Source organism: Myotis nattereri (genome assembly GCF_964212035.1).
Source record: "Myotis nattereri genome assembly, chromosome: 13".
Classification (NCBI taxonomy): domain Eukaryota; kingdom Metazoa; phylum Chordata; class Mammalia; order Chiroptera; family Vespertilionidae; genus Myotis; species Myotis nattereri.
In genome coordinates, this window is record NC_138088.1 from 42,607,250 (window position 1) to 42,629,520 (window position 22,271).

General features: G+C 37.7%; 1 protein-coding gene across 1 annotated transcript in view; it reads right to left on the reverse strand.

Moving 5' to 3' along the window:
- Positions 1-744: 744 nt before the first annotated feature.
- ERLIN1 (ER lipid raft associated 1) overlaps positions 745-22,271 on the reverse strand; it is a 37,954-nt gene continuing 16,427 nt past the window's right edge. The window contains exons 8-12 of the mRNA XM_081105123.1: positions 18,697-18,755; positions 14,794-14,885; positions 6,763-6,852; positions 5,769-5,848; positions 745-2,974 (exon numbers count right to left, since the gene is read on the reverse strand). Of these exons, the coding sequence (XP_080961249.1) occupies positions 2,750-2,974; positions 5,769-5,848; positions 6,763-6,852; positions 14,794-14,885; positions 18,697-18,755 (546 nt within the window). The 3' untranslated portion in view covers positions 745-2,749. The remainder of the gene's footprint in view (positions 2,975-5,768; positions 5,849-6,762; positions 6,853-14,793; positions 14,886-18,696; positions 18,756-22,271) is intronic.

Here is a 22,271-nt window from a genome sequence, read left to right on the forward strand (position 1 = left end):
GAAATTATAGTGCTTTCTTTAGATTACAAAATCCGTATTAACCGGTTAAAATGCGGGTTAACTATTAACCGGTTAATAATACGGATTTTGTAATCCAAAGAAAACACAATAATTTCAAGAGAAACATCAAAAGTGCTTTACTCAAAGTAGTGTCCATTGCTAGTTACACATTTCCCCCATCTTTCAGGTAATTTGTGGACACCGTCCCAACAGAACTTTTCTTGTTTTGAGGCGGACCATTCAGAGACCCAATTTTCCACTTCTTCGTACGTTTTGAAGTGCTGCTCAGAAAGTGCGTGTGCCATTGATCAGAACAAGTGGTAATCTGAAGGAGCAATACAACAAAATAGCATACATATCAAATCGCATATATATCAACATATGAGTAAGTCCATCTATTGAAAAAATCCGATTAACCGGTACACCTAGTAAATTCCACCAGTCAAGAATGGAAACTGCTTTCAAAATTCTTATGCCAGGTACTAGCGATCACTTCATAAGTTATAGAAATGTCTACTCACTATTATATAGCTGAAATTAATACATCAACTATAATTAAAAAATATTTAAAAATTATTTTAAAATTCTCATACTAGGGAGGCAGTGTTCTGGGAGGAGTATAAGGAAAGCCTCTACAGTTAAGTAAAACTACTAAATAAAGTGGCTACCTAGTGAAATGGGCAAGAAAGCCTTGGAAGCATATTAGGACAACAGAAAAGAACAGAGACATATGGAAAACACAAATCACTGATAGTAAAATAATTTTATTTAGTTTCTTTTTTTAAAAAAAGCTAGCATTTCACATATAAATTTAGACTCAAGATTACAGTATATATTTGCCAAAAGGAACATCCCTGAAGGAGGGCTAGACCTAGTGCTCGAGTGAGCCCAGGGAAGCACACTTCAAGTGGAAGTACTTTCTTTAAAAGTTCACCATGTGATTTCCCTGCTCCTCAACTCTGCACCAGGGCTGTGGCTTGTAAGATAACCCACATCCATCACTTTGGGGCAGCAACTTTTAGCTCATGGGAATAGAAAACATCTCTAGTAATGAAAGCACAAAAACCAATGATCCAAGTTTCCCACAACAATCATTATCTGCAGCAACAATATATGACAGGTGAAGAGTTTATTTTTAGTTCAAAAGTTCTTTTGAGGGCTGGAGAACACAAAATTCACTCAAAAAGAGAACGCATACAATTAATGAGCAAAAATGAAAAAATGATTCTCTCCATATTACAAATGCTTTTATAGGATAAGGCCCAAGGAAAAGACCCACTCAAATCTGGGATTCCATTCCCATAAAGTGTTTGGCACAACTCACAACTGTCATGAGACTGAGAGTCAGCTGAGAGGTTGCTGGAAGGATCCCAAGACTTTTCTGTCTGGCTTGAACAAAGTCTACACAAAAGGTCTTAACAAGCTGCACATACTCAGGCCTATCTATGGGGCACACTTTTTTAAGAAAGTTAATCTTTAAGGAAAAAATGTCCAGGTGAAACAGGTCTCTCATAGCCACAGATTAATGTCATCATCTCATGGGAGATTAAATCCACTGGCTGCCCAGGAAGTCAGTGGAATCCTAATCTCCTAGGGAAGGTGAAGCTGGAGAACAACTTTGATTTCAGCATCTCAGGGCCAATAGGGAAGGAGACAAAAATGACCGCGTTACTCTTTGTTCCACACTATGTAGGCTCCTGATGAACAATACTGAGGAGAATTCGTGTGCTAGTCATCATGGCAGCCTAGAATACAGCCTTTAGGCAGAGGTACTAGGGCAAATGAATGTACCCCAAATCCAGTTTAAAAACTTCCTGCAGTTATGATACAACACTGTGCAGTGAATGGCTAGGAATTGTATGCTGCTCCTATTTCTGGTAAAGCCCTGTCTTGCTCTTGGCCAGCCAGAGCTGAGAGGTGACTTATAAGGAGTAGTCTGTGACAAGAAACCAAGTACCTTAGTCACACACAGCCTGAGGCAGTGACACAGACAGTCATGACCCAATGGAGGAGAATTCAAATCCCCAGAACTTTGACTCAAAGCAAAGGTTTCATCTCATCCAAAACTTGAAACCAAGCTCTATCTCAGCCTACTAATGCAATAAACTAGTGATTAAGAACCTCTACAAGGAATCGGGTTGAGTGGCAAGGTGCATGTCCCAGCAGGCCACCAACTTGACTGTAGGAAAACAAAAAGGTACAAATTGTATCAAGGAAATGGTTGCTCAACTGGAAGATCATTTCCTGGGGAACTTCAGCGGACTAGATGCTAATCACATGGATGTACACTGCAGACCCTAAAGAGAGCCCGGGTCCGAGGTGCAGTGAGTCTTCTTTACACTTACCACATCCTGGCCATCTTCTCTCTGGCCTTCTATCTCTTGAATGGCCGAGCACACACTTCCCCTGGGACCAATGTAAACATTATTCAATAGATCTCAGCTTAGGAAAACACAGCTTGTTATGTATTTAGTGTTTAACATTCCAGTGCAGGCAGTATCTTAGCATTAGACTTTCCTTCTTTCATGAGTACCAATTTAGCAAGGATCACACACAGCATACTTGATAAAACTGTGGTTGAAAAGACCATTTGGGTGCCAGACAGCTGGCTCTATCCTGGAATCAGCTGGTAAGCCAGGACTACCACAGGAGAGGCAGAACACACGAGCACAGGGAGTCGCGTAACCATTATTCCCATTGAACCCCTTGGGCCACATCTTGATATGGGAGAACATTTCCATCTCTTGCATCAACCTATGCTCTCCTTCTTTTGGACAGGGCTCTCTCCAGAGGGTTCAGCAGCATCCTTAGAGAGGAGAGGAGAGCTTTTCCTTCCAGTCCTAACATCTGAGTATTTCACAGCACAAGAGGCGTCCACGAACATGCTCGGAATGTTGCTGCCAAAGTAGATCTTACTGTTAGAAGCAATGGCCTGGTACCTTCTGAGCTCCAGATACTCCGGGGTCAATTTGTGCTGTGTGGGGGCAAACAGGAGCAGAGGCATCAGGACACTTTGGTGCAATATTCATCCCTCTATTTCCTTACACACATTTCCCTATTGCACTACTGATAAAATTACTCAAATCTGAATTGTTGCCAATGACCCTCTCTCACTTTGAAGTGTGGCTATCACATTAATAGTTATATTCCAGACTTGAAGTTCCTTCAACAAGCTGTTATAATGTAGGAGAAGCTGTTTATTTTTTAATTAAGAAGAAAAAAAGGTTGGGGGTGGTTTTGAGGAACAATGAATGATAACTCACTAAGTAATGATGATAACATTTCCATAGTGACTTGTGCCTGATGAAGTACTTCCATATGTACTTTCTCATTTCATCCAGCTGAATCAACCTGGGGTCAGTCTGGAATTTCTCCTGGCTCTCCTGATATATGAACAGGTCAATGGATGGGAGTGGCAGAGCTTCAAAGGAAGGGCCTGGGCTCAGAACCTTCTAATCAACCACCTTTGATTCTGCTTTTCTTGATCACATTCCAGAACTAGAAAATATCTCAAGAAATCACCTGGTCTGGCCTCTTGCCTCTACCCAGAAACTGGATGTTTAATCTGTTTGTGATGGACAGATATTTGTCAATCATCAGGTTTCTCTCCATCACAGTGTCTTGTTTAAATTGTGATCCTAAGATATATCCAATCACAATCTCTCTGGGTTTGATTAAAACGTATTCATTTCCAATGATCCTTAAAATATACTCCAAGGCCTCTCAGAGCCTTCCCTAGCGATTCTCTCTTCATCTCAAGTCCCAGCCTGTCCTCCAGGCAAAAGCCCATCTTGTTCTTCATAGCCCTCTGACATCTTCCACTCCTGCACCTACACCTTCTCCAGCTGACTCACATCCCTGCTGAAACACTGCCATCCAATCTGCTCACTGTGTATAAACAAATTACTTTCTAAAGTCTTATTATTATAGGTCAATATCTGAATAGCATTTTTCATTTTCAAAGTGACATAAAACTACTTGCTGCCCTTTTGGCATAGGCTGACTTCATGACAAGATCTAGATATTTGTGCCTAGTCAGCCTCTCCCATGACAGATTTGAATTGTTAGTTTTGTAAACTGAAGTTTCTCATCTCGTCTTCATCTTGACCAAACTCCATTCTGTTTCTATAGAGCTGTGTCCTCCAATATGTTAAATGTATTTCTAAATTCATACTGAATTTCAAATCTTATCATTTCTTCTGAATACGGATTATTTGGCTATTTTCTAAATCAAAAGAGTTTAAGCTCTGTCTCTACCTTCAATCTTTACTCTAATCCTGGAAACTGTATCCTATACCTTAGCAATCTCTGTCTCCATTCTTTCTGTCCAATCTATTCTACAACTAATAACCTTATAAACCTTGGTTAGATCCTTCCCTTCTCAGAAAGCCATAGGGGTTCTAGCTGCTTCTTAATTAAATAATTCCTGCTAACTAGGCCTGTAGTCTCTAGACCTAAACTTACCCCAGACCCTAAACAAAAATTGGTCACTCATACATCACCCAACCTCCTTTCTCAAGTTATTACACATAAAATGCCTCATGACTAGAACATTTAAAAAGCCCAGTAAACAAGCAATACTCAGTTGGTAGCATTTGGAAACACGTGTGTGTGTGGGGAGGGGTGGTGACTATTAAAATAATTGGCAAACACCACTGACATTTAGTAGGCGAGGGCCTGGGATGCAAAATATCCCATAATGCATGAGATGATCTTCAACAATTAAGAACTATCTCACTCTAAAATGCCAAGAAAGTCTCTGATGAGAAACACTGCTATAAACGAGCTTACTCAAAAAACCTACCTTCTCTGGGAAGCAATTCTAAGTAAACTTTACTCTTCTGTTCTTTTTGTCATTTCAGAAGCCCCTCAATTTTCTTGATTACTGAATTCTTATATAGCAGGACAAATGAAGGGCTATATGGCAAGCATGTCAAACTCAAAGGCTAACATGGGCCAAATAAACAAGGTTTAAGTTTATGTGGGCCACAAAAAACAAAAGCTTCAATTTTCATAGAAACATAGGTTTATTTCGATAGAGACATACTGAATACAAAGGGCTGAAATAAATGAGTAATCGTTAATATAAAAGAATAGAACATTTTAATAAAAATTGTATTTTTTCTTACCAGACACTGAATATCTGCACAATTAAAAAGCGTAATGCAAATTTCTATTTTTCTTATTCTCTGAAAGCGAACTATTTCCTGTTGTGCACACCAAACAAGTCAGTACAAGACTAATGGCATGCAATCGGCTGCTAAAATATTCGCTGCTGGTATTAGTGGAGAGAAATGGTGTGCCTGTGCTTAAGGCATGTAAGGGAAATGAATGTAACATGATTACAGTAATCAGTCAATAGCGAATGTAGTAGTTCGTTATTAATAATTATATATAACAGGATATTATAAAAATTAAGTCATGAAATTTTTATTAAATCGTTTCTTGCATACCGTTATGTTAGCTGGACTGCAAAAATGTTCATTGTGGGCCGCATGTGGTCCATGGGCTGTGAGTTTGACGTGCTTGCTATATGGCATGTATTTTTATCTATCTGCTTGCCTTTGTCAGAGCTCCCCATTTTTATATGCAAATATACAAAATTCCCTATCCAATTCCCTATCCAAGTGATTGGCTGATTCTAGAGGGTGTGACAGTAACTATCCTTTCTTGACACTGGATCAATCTCCTTTATCACATCAGAGCCCACAAGAGAAATCAAAACCCCAAACTGTGTTACTAGGAGAGTGGTACAGAGAGCCAGTCACCTTGTTCGACGTGGCATATTTATGTGCAGCATAATATTCAGCATCTGCTTTTGCCTTTTCTCGGGCCAGGAATGCGGCATCTAGCAAAACAACACAGGGTATTTAAAACAAAGGAAACTTGTGATCTATTTCCTCAGCTGGGTAACAAGTTCAGACTCTACTTTAGGTAATAGTCCCATTCTCCACTGCCTGATATTTTGATCACTTCTTTACTTTAAAAGCATATACCAGTAACAACTCTAGCAGTTTCCAAATCCCAGTCTTCAGACAGCTTCTGAGGACTTCACTGGGAATACTCTTGTCAATGTTGAACAACTCCCAGCTCAGCTGAGCCCACTTCAGTTTCCACCTAAAAGTGCTCTTTCTTTCCTCCACCCCCATCACCCAAAGCATCACACCCCACCCCACTCTGAGCTTCAAGTGAAATAACTAAATCCAGACACAAAAGCTCTGCTCTATTTACTGAATCCCCCCCCCCACCCCACCCCCGCATTTGATCTAAACAATAGAAAGCAGCAGTATATAAGCAGAAGAGGTTGAATGTTTGGTCTTCAAGACTATGAGCTAAGAACATCTCACTGTGAAATCAAGGAGTTTGAGAGCTCTGTGAAAACCGTGGCTTCTTTTTTCCCAGCTAATTTTTATGGTGTGTTTTTTTCGTTGACAGGTAGGAAAGAAACTGGTTGTGTTGGGGTTTCTCATCTTATACATTCTTTCCAACTGATTATGGGTAATTATCATACTGCCTGAGAACAAAGTGGGAGCTAATAAGCCCTATTTTAAGTAGGAAAAGGAAAGGCTGAGTTAGTCAAAGTCACAAACCAAACCAAGAGCTAGATATGTAATGGCAATTTAAAAAAAAATTATCTAGAATATCAAGTCAGCCACTTCCTTCAGACTATTCTGTCTATGGCCTTCCTACCCACCATAGAGCCCAACCCCTGGGGCAGAGAGGCAGATTAGGATAGTCAGAGCCTCTTTTTTCCTGATGTACCTTCAATTTCAGAAATGCGTTTTTCAGTTTCTTTCTCCATCACCTTCTGCTGAAACCAAATTTTTGCCACTTGTGCAATCTTCTCTGCTTCTATAATCATACAAAAGAAGACACATTCAAAAACATTTCCCTAGCTCCACAGGTACTTAGAACCAGCAGCACACAGTCTAACGTTTACTTACATAAGGTGTTATGGACTATTTCATTAAGTTTTATCTAACCACATAGTAAACAACTCAATGGAATAGAAGGGAGTTTATTTCCTACTTTACTGTTCTGTTTTGACAGTGCTAATTTTGTGGAAAGGGGAATACAAAAGTTAACAGTTCCAGTCCTTTAAGGGATTAAATAGCAATGGTCCACAAGCTAATGGGGGGTGGGGGGAAGGGGGATACTTCATCAAAGTACTCAACACAAAAACATAGCAACATAAATGCATGGCAAGGTAGGACAATTAATATAATGTGGTAGGAGAAAGAAAGGTAAGTTACATCAAGGAAGGCCTTCTAGAAGAAATCTTAAAGAAAATAATGGACATGACCTAGGAGGACAAGGCAGAAGGTGTAAACAAAGACAAGAAGGTACGAAATGAGCAAGTGAGAGGTAATACAGAGTCAGCTGACAAGAGATACAACAAAAAGTAAGAATAGAAAGAGGGCTAGAAGACACCTGTCTTGAGTGACAGCCTAAGGAATTTAGGCTTTAATATGCTCAGGATCAACTGTTAAATTGCCATGAAGGAAATAACACGATGAAAATATCAGAGAAGGAATACTGACTGCCATGGAAGGTAAAAGAGAAAGAAGGACAATTCATCTGAGGATGTACAAACAGTGTTGGGAGTGGACAACTTAGCTGCAGCAGGCTGTTACAGGCGGGGAAAATGAGAAACATTCTTAGTAAAACTCTGGCCCAATCAAAGGATCCAGGACCAAGGGAGAAAGACTCTAATTAAACTTTTATTTCAATCACTGCATTTCTTGAAGAACGTTCTCAACTCTCCTTTTCAGACAAAGAAGGCGAATATTTTAACACATTTTATGCACTTCCCAGGGGAAATGCATAATGTTAAAAAAATTTCCAAGTGGTTTTTTCTTTCTAGAAGACAGTAGCCTTTCTCAACTACTTCAGGGCACATTTTCCTATCAGCCATAAAGTCAATTTATATCATACCATCCCAAAGATAGGCTATATTCAACTGGGCTAGAAATTTAGCGATAAGCAGAAACTGAAGATAAAACTTGAATAAAAGGTGGGGGGATCTGGCATCTGCAGCTAGAACCCCGAGACCGGTGTTTCAACATTAGGGAACTGCTGCCATAATCCCATTTAACACTGCTCTTTAATGTGTGTGGATAAAGCCATAAAGAGTATGACTAAACTTCTAGTCTAGAAAAATGGTGCAGTAGGCTAGTGAGAAAAATCCTTCAGCTACCAACACCTTAAAGCAGCAACTTTCAACCTTTTCATCTCATGGCACACATAAACTCATTACCAAAATTCTGCAACACACCAAAAACTATATTTTTTGTCAATCTGACAAAAAAAAAGGGTATACTATTGATTCATTCATATCGGACAACTATTGTTGTGTTTGCTGTTGTGATTTTTTTATTTGACAATCTAAGGGATAGAGGTCAGTGCCCTGACTAAATATTCAGGTATTAAAAATTCGTACAGCACGCAAGTGTTCCTGCCTCGGCACACTGGTTGAAAATAACTGCTTTAAAGTGATAGATAAAATATAACAAATTTGTTTTTTAACGCATGACTGAGATTCTAAGTAAGAATTTGTTTTTTAACCCAGGGCGGAGATTCTAAGAAAAGAATGGGAGCTACTCAAGAGACATAAGCAAAGGGAGAGCTGAGAGCCTGCATAGTGGCAGCCCAGGGGTGGTTATCAGACAAGTAAGGGAGAAGAACTTTGGGTATTGCCCAAGCAGGGGGGTCAGAAGATGAGGACTTGAGATGCTGGAACTGAGACTCCTGTATACAATAGAGAGACAGCTACAGAACTACAACTCCAGTGAGACTAAAAAACTCTACCTTGCCTGACCAGTATGGCTCAGTGACTGATCAACCTATGAATGAGGAAGTCATGGTTCAATGCATACTCAGGGCACATGCCTGGGTTGCATGCTTGATCCCCAGTAGGGGGCGTGCAGGAGGCAGCCGATTGTTGATTCTCTCTCATCATTGATGTTTCTATGTTTCTCTCCCTTCCTCTCTGAAATCAACAAAACTATAATAAATAAATTAATTAATAAAAACTCTACCAGCCCAATGAGAAGTAAGCTTTTCTCTACCTGGACACATCATAGTGAAACTGGAGAATACCCAAAGACAAAGAGAAAAATCTTAAAAGTATAAAGAGAAAGGCTAAACAAAAATAAAATAATACTACCAAAGTAACAAAGAATAATAATTGGATTTAGAATTATAGGCTAAATTATCATTCAAGAATGAAACAAAAGCATTTCAGACCAAGGAAGACTAAGTAAGTTTCCACTCTAAACCTTTACTGAAAAAAACTAGCAGGGAAAAAAAAATGAATTGCCAGAAACAATGGAGAAGAAAAAATTACATAATACATGTAAATTGAAATATTTACTGTAAGAATCAATGATTATTATAATAATTAATGGGGGAATAAAAACAACATGAAACTAAAATACTAGACAACAGTAATATGAAAAATTGGAGGACAGTGATAAGAATTAAAGTATTCTAAGGTATTATTCAAGAAGAGAATAGAATAACTTTAGACTTTGTCAAGTCAGGTATGCTTGTTAAACATTTTACAGGTCATGACTAGTTATAATTCTAAAAATTAAATGTAAAACTTCCAATCAAGTAAAAGAATAAAGAAAATCCAATCAATTCAATATCCATCAGAAAAGAGGGGGAAAATTAGCAGAGAAAAAGATGCATGATAAATAGCACAAAATTAAATAATATGAACAAACCCAAACATAGCAGTAACCACAATAAATATAAAAAGACTAAACTCACCAGTTAAAAGACAGTCTCACATTGGATAAGATAACAAAATCCAGCTATATGCTGTTTACAAGAGACACACCTAAAACATAATGACATAGAAAAGTTGAAAGTAAAAGGATGTGAAAAGATACAACAAGAAAATAACTAATCAAGAGAAATTGGTATAGCTATATTATCATCAGAAAAAATAGACCTTAAGCCAAAAACATGTTTGGGATAAAGAGGGTTGCTACATAATGGGTGCAATTATCCTGGGAGATGTAACAATCTAAACCTGAATGCTCTTAATGACATAGCCCCAAAACACATAAAGAAAGAAATTTAAGTTAACAAATCCATAGTCATAGTGGGATTTAACACACCTTCCTCAGAAACGGACAGCTCAAGAAGGGCAAAACTGGAAGAACACAGGTGTGAACAACACCAGCCTCAGCTAATGGTTATACAGAGAAACCTGCATCCAGCATACAGAGAATGTACATTCAGCCTTTGTAGGCGGGCAGACATTCACCAAAAAAGGGCCATGTATCGATAGGCCACGAAGCAAATGTCAACAAATACTGAAGAATTCATATAACAGGTAACATTTTCTGACTATTGGAAATCAACACTGAAAAGGTAGCCTCTAAAAACCCTTTTAATAATTCATCAGGCAAAGAAATCATAATGAAAATTTTTTTCTAAATTAAAACTGAAAACCAATAATAAACTACATTTCAAAATTTGAGATACACCTAAAGCAGAACTTACAAGAAAACATATAATCTTACATATTTTCATTAGAAAAGACTGAAAACTAAAGAATTAACCCAGTAAGTTAGAAAAGAACCAATAAGTAAGCTCAAAAAGGTAGAAGTAATAATAAAACTAAGTGTAAGTGATATTATTTTTTAAAAAGTGACAATAGAATCAACCAAATTAAAATCCAGTTCTCTGAAAAGATGAGTAAAATAAGACAGACCTCTGGCAAAATTGATTCAGGAAAAAAAAGGCACAGTAAATAATATTAAAAATAAAAAGGGAGCAGCATATCGATTTGGTAGAGGGTTTTAAAAAAAAAAAAAATTCTACAAATTTATGCCCCCAAATTTGAAATAACAGATGAAATAGATAATTTTCTAGAAAAATTTAACTACCAGAACTCAAAAAGAAACAAATATCTTGAGTAGGCCTATATGCATTAAAGAAATTAAAACAGTAAGTTAACTATTACCACAAAAAACCAAGCATACAACAAGCACACAAACAAACAACCAAAAAACAAACAGAAACCCCACTGGACCAAGATGGCTTTTACAAGTGAGTTCCGCCAAAGCTACAAAGAAGAGATAATATGTAGTTTATACAAAATGTTCTAGAAAAGAAGTGTTCTGCATCTCATTTTGAGGCTAATATAACCATGATACAAAACCTGACATTTAGAAGGAAAAAATTATAAGCTGATCTCAATTATTGAAATAAAAACATTTTACAGAAATAACCAGCAAACCATATAAGGAAATGTATTGGGGTGAACCTCTTCCATTATGACCAAGTGGATTTATCCCAGGAAGACAAAATTATCCAATAATAGAAAATCTATTACTATAATTCACCATGTTAACAGCTTTAAAAAGAAAAAGTATATGGTCATTTCAACAGTTAAATAAAAAATTCTAAAAGTTTTAACAGCCATTAATGATAAAATCTCTTGTCAAGCAAGAGGCAGAAGGAAACTTCACTAACCCAATAAAAGTTAAGTGCAGCCAACATCATTGGGACTATGTAAAGTTAGGAACAAGACAAGAATGCCAATTACCATCTTTCTTTTCAACAAGGCATAGCCTAAAGCAGTAAGATAGAACTAAAAAGTGTGGGACTACAAAGGAAAAAACAGAACTGATTTGAAGACAGTATGACTGCTCACATGGGAAATCCAAGAGATTAGAAATATCATTTTGAACAAGGTTGCTAAGTGAAAAAACCAACAGTATACCTATACAAAAGCAAAAAAGTCAGAAAAAGTACCTTCAAAAAACCATATTTATAATAGCAAAGAAGTTAACATAAGAAATAAATCTCTAACAAAGAATATGCAAGAACTTTAAGAAAATGAGTTTTTGAAAGACATTTCTCATAAATGGAGAAATACAACAGATTTATAAGACTCAATATCATAAATATTATAATTCTCTATAAAGTGATATATACAAGTAATACAATTCCAATCAAAACCCCAATACTGTATTTTACAGAACTTGAGGCACTGGTTCTAAAATGTATATGGAGGAATAAAGGGCTTGGGATTGTTTTCAAGCCAATTTTAGTAATAGTTAGGAACAGTTAAGAGAAATAGTTAAGGAGAAACTTGCTCTCCCAGATTGTAAGACTTAACATAAAACCTACAATATTTAAAACAGAGTAATATTGGAGAAAGCTAGACCAAGAAATTAAAACAAAATAGAGACTCAAGCAACAGAACAAACCATATATAGAATCTTGTAGTATGACCAATGTGGCATGAGAAACAAGTAGAGGAAATAATGAACTATTTAAGTCTGAAGTCAATTGGTTTGCCATTTGAAAAAAATAAAACTGAATTCTTATGTCACACTAAACACTAAAATAAATTCCAAATGGATTCAAGACCTAAATATAAAAAGCAAAACTACAAAACTTTTAGAATAAAACCATTATTTGGGGGCTAAGAAAGAATTCCTAAACAAGATGAGAAAAGCACAAACCAGAAAGGAAAAAATTGATGAATCTAACTTGTTGAAAATTAAATATATGTGTATGTCAAAAACATCATAAAGTTCAAAGAAAGCCACAAATTGAGAGAAGATATCTGCAGTGTATAAACATGGGAAAGGATTAAAATCCAGAAGATATAAAGAACTTCTACAAGTCAGTTCAGAAAACATAATCAAATAATGGACTGATGATATTAACATACAGTTCACATACCACAAAAAAAGGGAAACCTGAATGATCAATAACAATATTCAACTTTACAGTATTGAGGGAAATTCAACTGAAATTATGTGATACAATGTCCCCCATCAAACTGGCATAAATTTTTTAAAGTTTGATAACTCCAAGGGTTGAGGAGGATGCACAGAAATGTGATTCAATATGGCCACACATATACTGGAACTCAAATACTGCTGAACAGAAGGTGGAATGGAAAAATCACTTCGGAGAGTGATTTGGCAATAGATTATAAATTTGAAGATGTGTATACTCTGTGACCCAGCAATTCTGCTTCGAGATATGTATTCTAGAGGAATCTGTGGGAAAGCACACTTGTTTTGGGGTATTTCAATCTGTTAGGAATCAATATTTTATAAATTATTAAAAAAATGAAGTACTAAGAAAAATATTAAAAACAAAAGCACAAGCTCAAGTTTTCAATTAGATTCAACAAACATAAAAAAAAAGCTGTAGGAAGCCCTAACCAGTTTGGCTCAGTGGATAGAGCATCAGCCTGCGGACTCAAGGGTCCCAGGTTCGATTCCGGTCAAGGGCATGTACCTTGGTTGCAGGCACATCCCCAGTAGGGAGTGTGCAGGAGGCAGCTGATCGATGTTTCTCTCTCATCAATATTTCTAACTCTCTATCCCTCTCCCTTCCTCTCTGTAAAAAAATCAATAAATTAAAAAAAAACAAAATTTTTAAACACCCATTCTCCATTTCTGTAGTCCTCTCATTGTGGATCAGAAACAAAAAGCTGGTGACAAACACTACTCTAAGAAAATGCTTGCATGTGTTCACAGAGACCTGGATAAGGGCATTACTGCAGCACTCTTTCTAATAAGGAAAAACTAGAAACTACCTAATTTTCATTAGTGATCTATCAGAATAAATCAAGGTTTACTCATGAAAATACACAGTAATTAAAAACGAAGTAGATCATGTATCAATATGAATAAAACTCAAACAATGTTGGTTTAAAAAAGCAAGTTGTGACCCTGGACAGTTTGTTCAATGGTTAGAGTGTCAGCCCCAGGACTGAAGGGTCGTGGGTTCGATTCTGGCCAAGGGTACATACCTTGGTTGCAGGCTCGATCCCCACCCCGGACAGGTGTGGGTGGGAGGCAGCCGATCTCTCACATCCACGTTTCTTTCTCTCTTTCCCTCCCCATCCCTTCCTCTCTCTCTTAAAGTCAAGGTGAGAATTAACAACAACAAAAAACAAGTTATGAAATAAAAGTAGAGTCTGATGGCATTTTTTTGTAGTTTAAAAGAATCTGTGAATTATCACATACTTTCAGTGTATGAAAATATGGGCAGAAAGATATACATCAACTTTAGAATAGAAGCTACTCTGTGAAGACGGGTCAAAAAATAAGACCAGGGAAGAGTATAAAGGAGACTTCAAACAGATATATAATTTTCTTAAAGCAAATACGATTTGAGGAAAATATGGCAAAAAGTTAAGCCTTCATTATATTGTTCTCTGTATATTCTGCATAATTGAAATATTCAATGAAAGATTCCTTAAGCTTTCAGCATCCAAGGAACAAACAACTGGGGGCCTAAAATGGCAGTCTAATATACAGTACCTGGAGTGTTAGGGAAGTCACTGATTCAAAGTGAGCTGTAAGCAATCTTGCTGCTTTCGGAGGTGGTATTATTCATCTATCCAGATAAAACTATGTGCATGTCAGCAGCAAGGATACATACTATAATCTTGAGCTTTTGCCAAAAACTTCTCTCTCCTAAATCTGTATAAACAAAAACCCTATTCCATAGAGGCTAGAGCTGCCCCCAGATCCTGTCTACTTTCCCTGTCCTTAAAAAAGACAATAGTCGTGGCAGCCAATGACATGGTGGAGAGCCAAAGAACTTCATTACATACTGGCCTCGTCTGCTTTTAAAGGCTTTAGAAAATCTGACTGTATAAAGAAGTTTCCAGAATTCTAAATATGAATGATTCAATCTTATTTGAGTCCCATCAATATCTAATATGAAGCTGACAAAGAACAACAGGACAAACTCACAACACATGTACTTAGAGACAGCCATTTTGGAAAGAAATCCAAGTACCTATAATAGCCTTTTTCCGCTCTGTCTCAGCTTCTTTCTCCACCACCTTTTGTTTCTGGGTAGCTATAAGAAGTTTTGTCTTCTCAGCCTCCCTGTGGACAAATTATTATAAAAATTAGAAATGACATGCAGGCACAGGCAGTAGTTCTGACTCTACAGTGGGTCAGAGAACCATCTTCAACAAGAACTTTCTGAATCATTAAGATAGGCAAAGAGAGGTGTTACCCTATCTGTACTAATAAAAGGGTAATATGTTAATTAGACCAGGTCAGCAGGACATCATCTGGATGTCTGACTCCCTTCCGGACAGTTGGGGGGCAACCAGGCCAGCAGGGGGGTATTAGGGGGGGACCTGACTGCCAAGGGGGCAGTTAGGGGGCATCCAGACCAGCAGAGAGCAGTTAGGGAGAGTACCAGGCTGGCAGAGGGGCAGTTAGGGGGTGACCAGGCTGGCAGGGGGGCAGTTAGGGGGCAACCAGGCCAGCAGAGGGATAGTTAGGGGGGGGAACCAGGCCAGCAGGGGGGTAATTAGGGGGGGACCTGACCAGCAGGGGGGTAGTTGGGGGGGGGGGTACCAGGCCAGCAAGGAGGTAGTTAGGGGGGACCTGGCCAGAAGGGGGGCAGTTAGGGGGCATCCAGGCCAGCAGGGGGGCAGTTAGGGGATGACCAGGCCGGGATGGGGGGTTACGGGGGGACCAGGCCAGCAGGGATGCAGCTAGGGGACGACCAGACCGATAAGGGGGCAGTTAGGGGACGATCAGGCTGGCAGGGGAGCAGTTAGGGGGCAACCAGGCTGGTGGGGGACCAGTTAGGGGGCGACCAGGCCAACAGGGGAGCAGTTAGGGGGCAATCAGGCAGGAAAGCGGTTAGGAGCCAGCGGCCCCAGATTGTGAGAGGGCTGTCCGATTGCCGGTTTAGGACCAATCCTGCAAGGATAGAGCCTTAGTCGGACATCACCTGAGGGGTCCCGGATTGGAGAGGGTGCAGGCTGGGCTGAGGGACATCCCCCCCCCCCCCCAGCACAAATTTCGTGCACCAGGCCTCTAGTTTTATATATAATGAATCTGAGGTTGAAATGTTAAATGATTTGCCCGAAGTTACCTACAGATAGGAATCAAATTTAGCACCTTTGAATTTTAACTTGACTTTTTCCTCTAACTGTATGATGGAAAGGCCTGTGATTTGGAAGTATCTGGAGTATATAAATGCTCCTTTGTTGTTAGGCCTCTGGCTAGCCCATACAGCAGTGGTTCTCAATCTTCCTAATGCCGCGACCCTTTAATACAGTTCCTCATGTTGTGGTGACCCGCAACCATAAAATTATTTTCGTTGCTACTTCATAACTGTAATTTTGCTACTGTTATGAATCGTAATGTAAATATCTGATATGCAGGATGTATTGTCACTGTTACAATTTGACCCCTGTGAAAGGGTCGTTCAACCCCCAAAGGGGTTGCGATCCACAGGTTGAGAACCACTGCCATACAGCATCTCTGGGCCAATTAGCAAAAGGCACCAACTTCTGGGTAGATGCAGTCCTTAGGTGCATGGTTTTGCAAGTAGAACGGGGCTGGATTTCAGTCCCTCCTCAGGCATACACCCTTGTGCAGTGGCCTTATTTGCTGTATAACTAGATGGCAGTTTACTAGGTGTTGAACTGGGGCTCAATATAAGAAAAATTTTTCTAAGAATCTGAGTTTTCTAATAATAGAAATGGCTAGCCTATCACTAAAAGTATGCACAAGTGGCAATTGGGTGACCACATGGCAGGAATGATATTTTAAAAATTACTATTAGGTGAGCGGTTAGCTTGGATGATCTCAAGATGGCTTTAATTCTGGAAATCCAATAGTCTATAAAATTAGGAAAGATCCAGAATTATCTGAAAAGTAACTCCAATGATTTCCCCAAAACATTTACCCAAAGCTCTCGCCTTTCCTCCTGCCAACACTAATGAAGACATAAAATGACATACTGGATACTATGAGGAATTTGAGAGCAGAGAACACATAGTATTCACCTTTCCATCACCAGAAGCCACCATATTGAAAGCCTAACACCATACTGAGCCTTCAATAAATATTTTTTCCTATGAATGGATCAGACCCATGATCTATTCAGCGTGGCACTCTGTGCTTTACAGTTTTCTTTTGTTTTTCTAAAATATATTTTTATTGATTTCAGAGAGGAAGGGAGAGGGAGAAAAAGATAGAAACATCAATGATGAGAGAGAATCATTGATCAGCTGCCTCCTGAGCCAGCAACCTGGGCATGTGCCCTGACCAGAATTTAACCATGACCTCCTGGTTCATAGGTCGATGCTCAACCACTGAGCAATACCAGCCGGGCAATGCTTTACAGTTTTTAAAAATAGTTCCTTTTCTACAATGAAAAAAGGGAAAATAAAACTCTGCATAATAAAAGACTGAGGAACAATAGGACTTAGAAGTATATCACTCCATAAAGTAATAGTATTATTACATGTTGGACCCCTTGTATTTATACATCTGTTGTATTCCTAACTTTTACAAAGTCACTTTTCCAGCATTTCATATTTTTCCTCTTAACATGTCAGCCAAATTTTCTAGACTTATTTCTTCTTCTCGGTACTGTCGTATGAGAATAATATTGCCATTTTGACTACGGTAAGTATCCCTCTAAAAAGAATATTCTAAAAACGCTTAGAAACTAATTTCATGTCAAGCAAGTAACTTGTCATACCCAGTCAGCCCTGGACACATAAAAAAGAAAATAATACTCAGGAGTCAACTCAGGAAAAGCTTTCCCATGGGCAAATTGTAAAGACCCAGGTCTAAACTTAGATACACAAGCACATACAAACCAAACCTTATACCAATAAGGAGTCTATTCTTATCATTATAACACAGTAACAAAATGTAGGCATTCTCTTCAACCTTAACAGCTAGAACTCTTTTTCTCCCCTATTAATATTTAATTCAAGGTATTATTCACAACACAATTATAGCTCCTTAGGCTTCCAACCATAGTTCTACAGCCATCTGCACCCTTAGTCACTGAAGCTGCTCCTAAAATGTCCATAGAGAGAAAACTAGTAAGAGTCTAGGGGGAATTAGGACACTAGAATAGGCAATACGGTGGAACCTCGGTTCTGGAACTTAATTCGTTCCAGAAGGCTGTTCAAGAAGAGATTTGTTAGAAAACCAAAATATTTTTTACCAGTAGAAATAATGTAAATTGAATTAATCTGTTCCAGACCCTCAATGATTCTGTTTTAATCTTTGCTACATACATACAGTACATGTCTAAGGTACTGTTTAAGCTATAAGTAAATACTATAAAAACAAAAAGGACATGAAATGTAAATGAAAATTTAACAGAAATGAAATGAAATATACAGATCAGATATGCAAACACTTCTATCATGCTTTGTAATTATGCCTTTTTAAAACTCTGTCGTGTTCTCACAACTTTCCTTTTCACTTTGCTGCTATCACTTAATTTCTTAGGACCCATGGTGACTTACTGTACGTGTTTAATAATAATAAGCAGCCACAAAAGCAAAAAACATGAAAATATTCACAGCACAATTTCCTGAGATGTTAACAGGAGGTTTAGCGGTAAAATGACCTAAAATTGCACATTCTCTCCTTTGTTGCCTAAGAGATGAGTAACTGATCATGAAAGGGTTGTTGGGTTGAGAACCCAAGTTTTGTTTGACAACTGAGACATTTTCTGTGAACCAAAATTGTTCAAGATGGGAGATGTTCGAGAACCGAGGTTTGACTGTATTACTAGAATTAAAGTATGGAATATAAACACATAACACACCCCAGAGTGTAATATCTCAAACAGACATTTCCTTCAGACTGGTATATTAATATGTAGACAGCCCTAAATAAAATATTGGGATCCATTACTCACATTAACTCAAAATTTCTTCTTATGGCTTCTGGGATTTTGGGTTTTGTAACACGCACAGCCTAAAAAATAAAAGTGAAAAAGCCAAAGTATATTTGAAAAATGAATCTTCAAACTAAATCTTCTATAGAAGAGCTCCTCAAGTGAGACTAACAAAACAACTACGACATGGCTAGCTGCCTACTAACACCCGTGGGGATCCCACGAGAAAAATCTACTTTTCAGCATCACACCAATAATCAAGGATAAGCAGCCTCTTGTTTAAAAAAAAAAAAAAAAAAGCCTGACTACAGGAAAACCATTCTACCAGTTGAGGAAATAAACTTCTGTGGGAAAAAGTTCTCTCTTAAAAGACTTTTCACAAAGCTCTTTAGTTGGATATTTTGATTCCTTTTCCAATTTGCAAACCAAAGAAATAAAAGACAGGTAAAATTCCCAGATTTAAATTGTTAAGTAGAAAACAACCAAAAAAAAAATGAAAACAAAAAACCCAGGTGGGTACATGCAACTTAACACAGTGAGTAGTAAATGAATTTACCACTTTCTAAACCAGCAATCACTCAGTACTGGCGATAAACAAACAGCCAAAGACAGAAGGAAAACAAATACCAATTAATAGCTTATATGCTTTCTAGAATCTCACTTTGTAGACACTTTTTGCTAGAAACTTTGTTTTCCTAACCAGTGTACTTTGACATACTTGGGAAGTGTAGCTTTTGAAGGCTGACTTTCCTACATATAGGACTTGATCTCTCACCACATTTTGGTTTTACTAGTTAAACATCCCTCACTCCCTTCTACACTGCAAGCATACACAAAACACTTTGCTGATCTGAAAGTTAATTTTCCTCTGAAAATTCGTTAAACTTTTACTTTTTTTAAAACTGAGTTTTAGAGAGAGAGGGAGAAGGGGAGAGAAACATCGATGTGAAAGCCAAACATCAATTGGCTCCCTCCTGCTCATCCCCTACCAGGGATCAAGCTGGAAACCAAGGCATGCGCAGGAATCAAACTTGCACCTTTCAATGCATGGGACAATGCCCAACCAACTGAGCCACATTGGCTAGGACTTCTTCACATCCCCCGCGCCCCCCCCCACCTGCCGTCCTCCTCCCCTCCCTTTGTTTTTCCCTTCCCTCCTCTTCCTTTCCCTTCTTTTTCCCCCTTCCCCTTCCCTTCCCCTCCTTCCTTATTCACTCATTCATTCATTTACTTATTAAACTGGCTAAACTTTTAAGCAACAAAGACTTTAAACATATGCCCTTCTTTTAAGGCATTTGAAAAAAGACTTTTTACAATGTTTAAGCAACATAGCCTCCCTTATGTGAAAGTGAACAGTCAAATCTGCACATAATTTTGAGAACTATCATAACTTAATACAAAAATTAGAGTGAAATGGCTTAAGAAACTGGGTACTGTGGTGAAAACACTCATTACAAGCTGAAGGTGAGGCCTGTAAGACCATAAACAACAACTCATGGAGATATCCAGAAGACAAAAATTTAGAACCAGAATTTGTGAGAGATGCCAGATTTCACCATGTGACTATCAGAATACTGATGACACATCAGACAACAACAAAAAGCAAGTCATTTTAATATGATTCAAAGAAAAGCATTGTCATATTGCATTTGAGTAAGAAACTAGCTATTTATCTTTTTAGTCTTACAAAAAGAAGCATAAAATAGAACTGTTTTCTATAGATGTCTATCTTGCTATATGAGCCTGAAGAACATACTACATGCTTGCCAATCTTGGGAAACCTTGTCATTTTCAAATATGTGACATTGTAAAGACTTGTAACAGATACCATGAATAAGTTGCATTATGAGATTTAAGAAATAAAAAAAAATCCCTAGCTTGTTTTGCTCAGTGGATAGAGCGTCGACCTGTGGACTAAGGGGTCCCGGGTTCAATTCTGGTCAAGGGCTCGATCCCCAGTAGGGGGTGTGCAGGAGATAGCAGATCAATGATTCTCTCTCATCATTGATGTTTCCATCTCTCTTTCCCTCTTCCTCTCTGAAATAATGTGTGTGTGTATACATATTTTAAAAGAATTAAAAATAAAAGCATATCCAAAGACACTGACCAAAATTAACATACACATGGAGTAAGGAGAAAAACAACCCCACAAACTGATGAAATAAATTTATCTGTTGAAACTGACCCCTGGGTTATAAACATGTATTTTAAACCAAAAGTCAGCATATAATATAGTCACACCACTAAATAAATATCAAGGATGTTATTTTTCACCACTCTAATTTGCCATAGTAGTTGTTCAAGAAAAATGAGAATGGAAAAATTAAAATAGCGATTGTTACAGAGAATATTCACTTAACAACAAATAATAATTGGGTACCCAGTCTGTGCCAAGTGCTACTGATCTAGGCACCTTGGATACATCAATAAACAAGGCAAGACTGCTCTCATGAAATTTAAAATTTAAGGAGGAGAAAACACATCAGACAAGAACAAAAAGCAAATAAATGAACAAGAGAATTTCAGATAATTAGAAGTGTTAGGTAAAGAATTAAAATAGGATGATTTGGGGACTGGGAAATACTAGATTGTGGAAGGCGAAATCAAGATTTTTTTGGCATAATTATGTAACTAAAAAGATCTAAGGAAATTTATAAAGTTTCAGTCAAGCAAGATAAATAGTTCTTGAGATCTGCTGTACAACATTTATTTTACTTATAGTCAATAATAATGTATTAAAAATTTGTTAAGAGGGTAGATCTCATGTTAAATGTTTTTAACACACACATACACACACACCTCACCCTAAGGACATTAACCAAAAAATTAGTAAAGATGGTGAATTCACCAAGAATCATTTGCATACATCAATGCTTAGAAAAAGGACTACATATTTAACAGCATTAAGACTCATTAAATTCATGAGTATGAATTTAATTTGGCATATGAGTTTCTAACCTAGATCAGAAGTTCTAAAAGAAACAAAAATGATGATGTGTTTACTTAAAAGCCATAAACTATGCTCCCAATTTTATTTATTTATAATATATTTTTCTTGATTTCAGAGACAGGAACAGAGGGGGAGAGAGAGAGAAACATCAATGATGAGAGAGAATTACTGATCAGCTGCCTCCTGCATGCCCTCTACTGGGGATCAAGCCTATGCGTCGATGCTCAACCACTGAGACACAATGACTGGGACCTATGCTCCCAATTTTAAAACTTATACACCAATTGAGGTACCTGATATGCCATAAAAATATCAATAATGAAACTCCTCTGGCAGAAATGTCAGCTAACACTGCTGATGAGAGATTATAAGCTGCTAGTTATACTGAAAGGCAATTTGGCATTATGTATCAAAAAGTGCCAAACAGGGCATACACTTTGACCTGTCAATCCTACATTTAAGAACTTATCCTAAGGAAAGGATTTTAAAAGATGTATTTATAAGCTTGGTCATTAAAGATGCATATAGTAGTAAAAATTGGAAGCCATAGAGATTAATTAAGTAAAACCATTAAAAGAGATAATGCAGCAAATCTTTATTTTTGACTTGAAAAGATGTTTATATATACTGCTAGTGAAAAAAACAG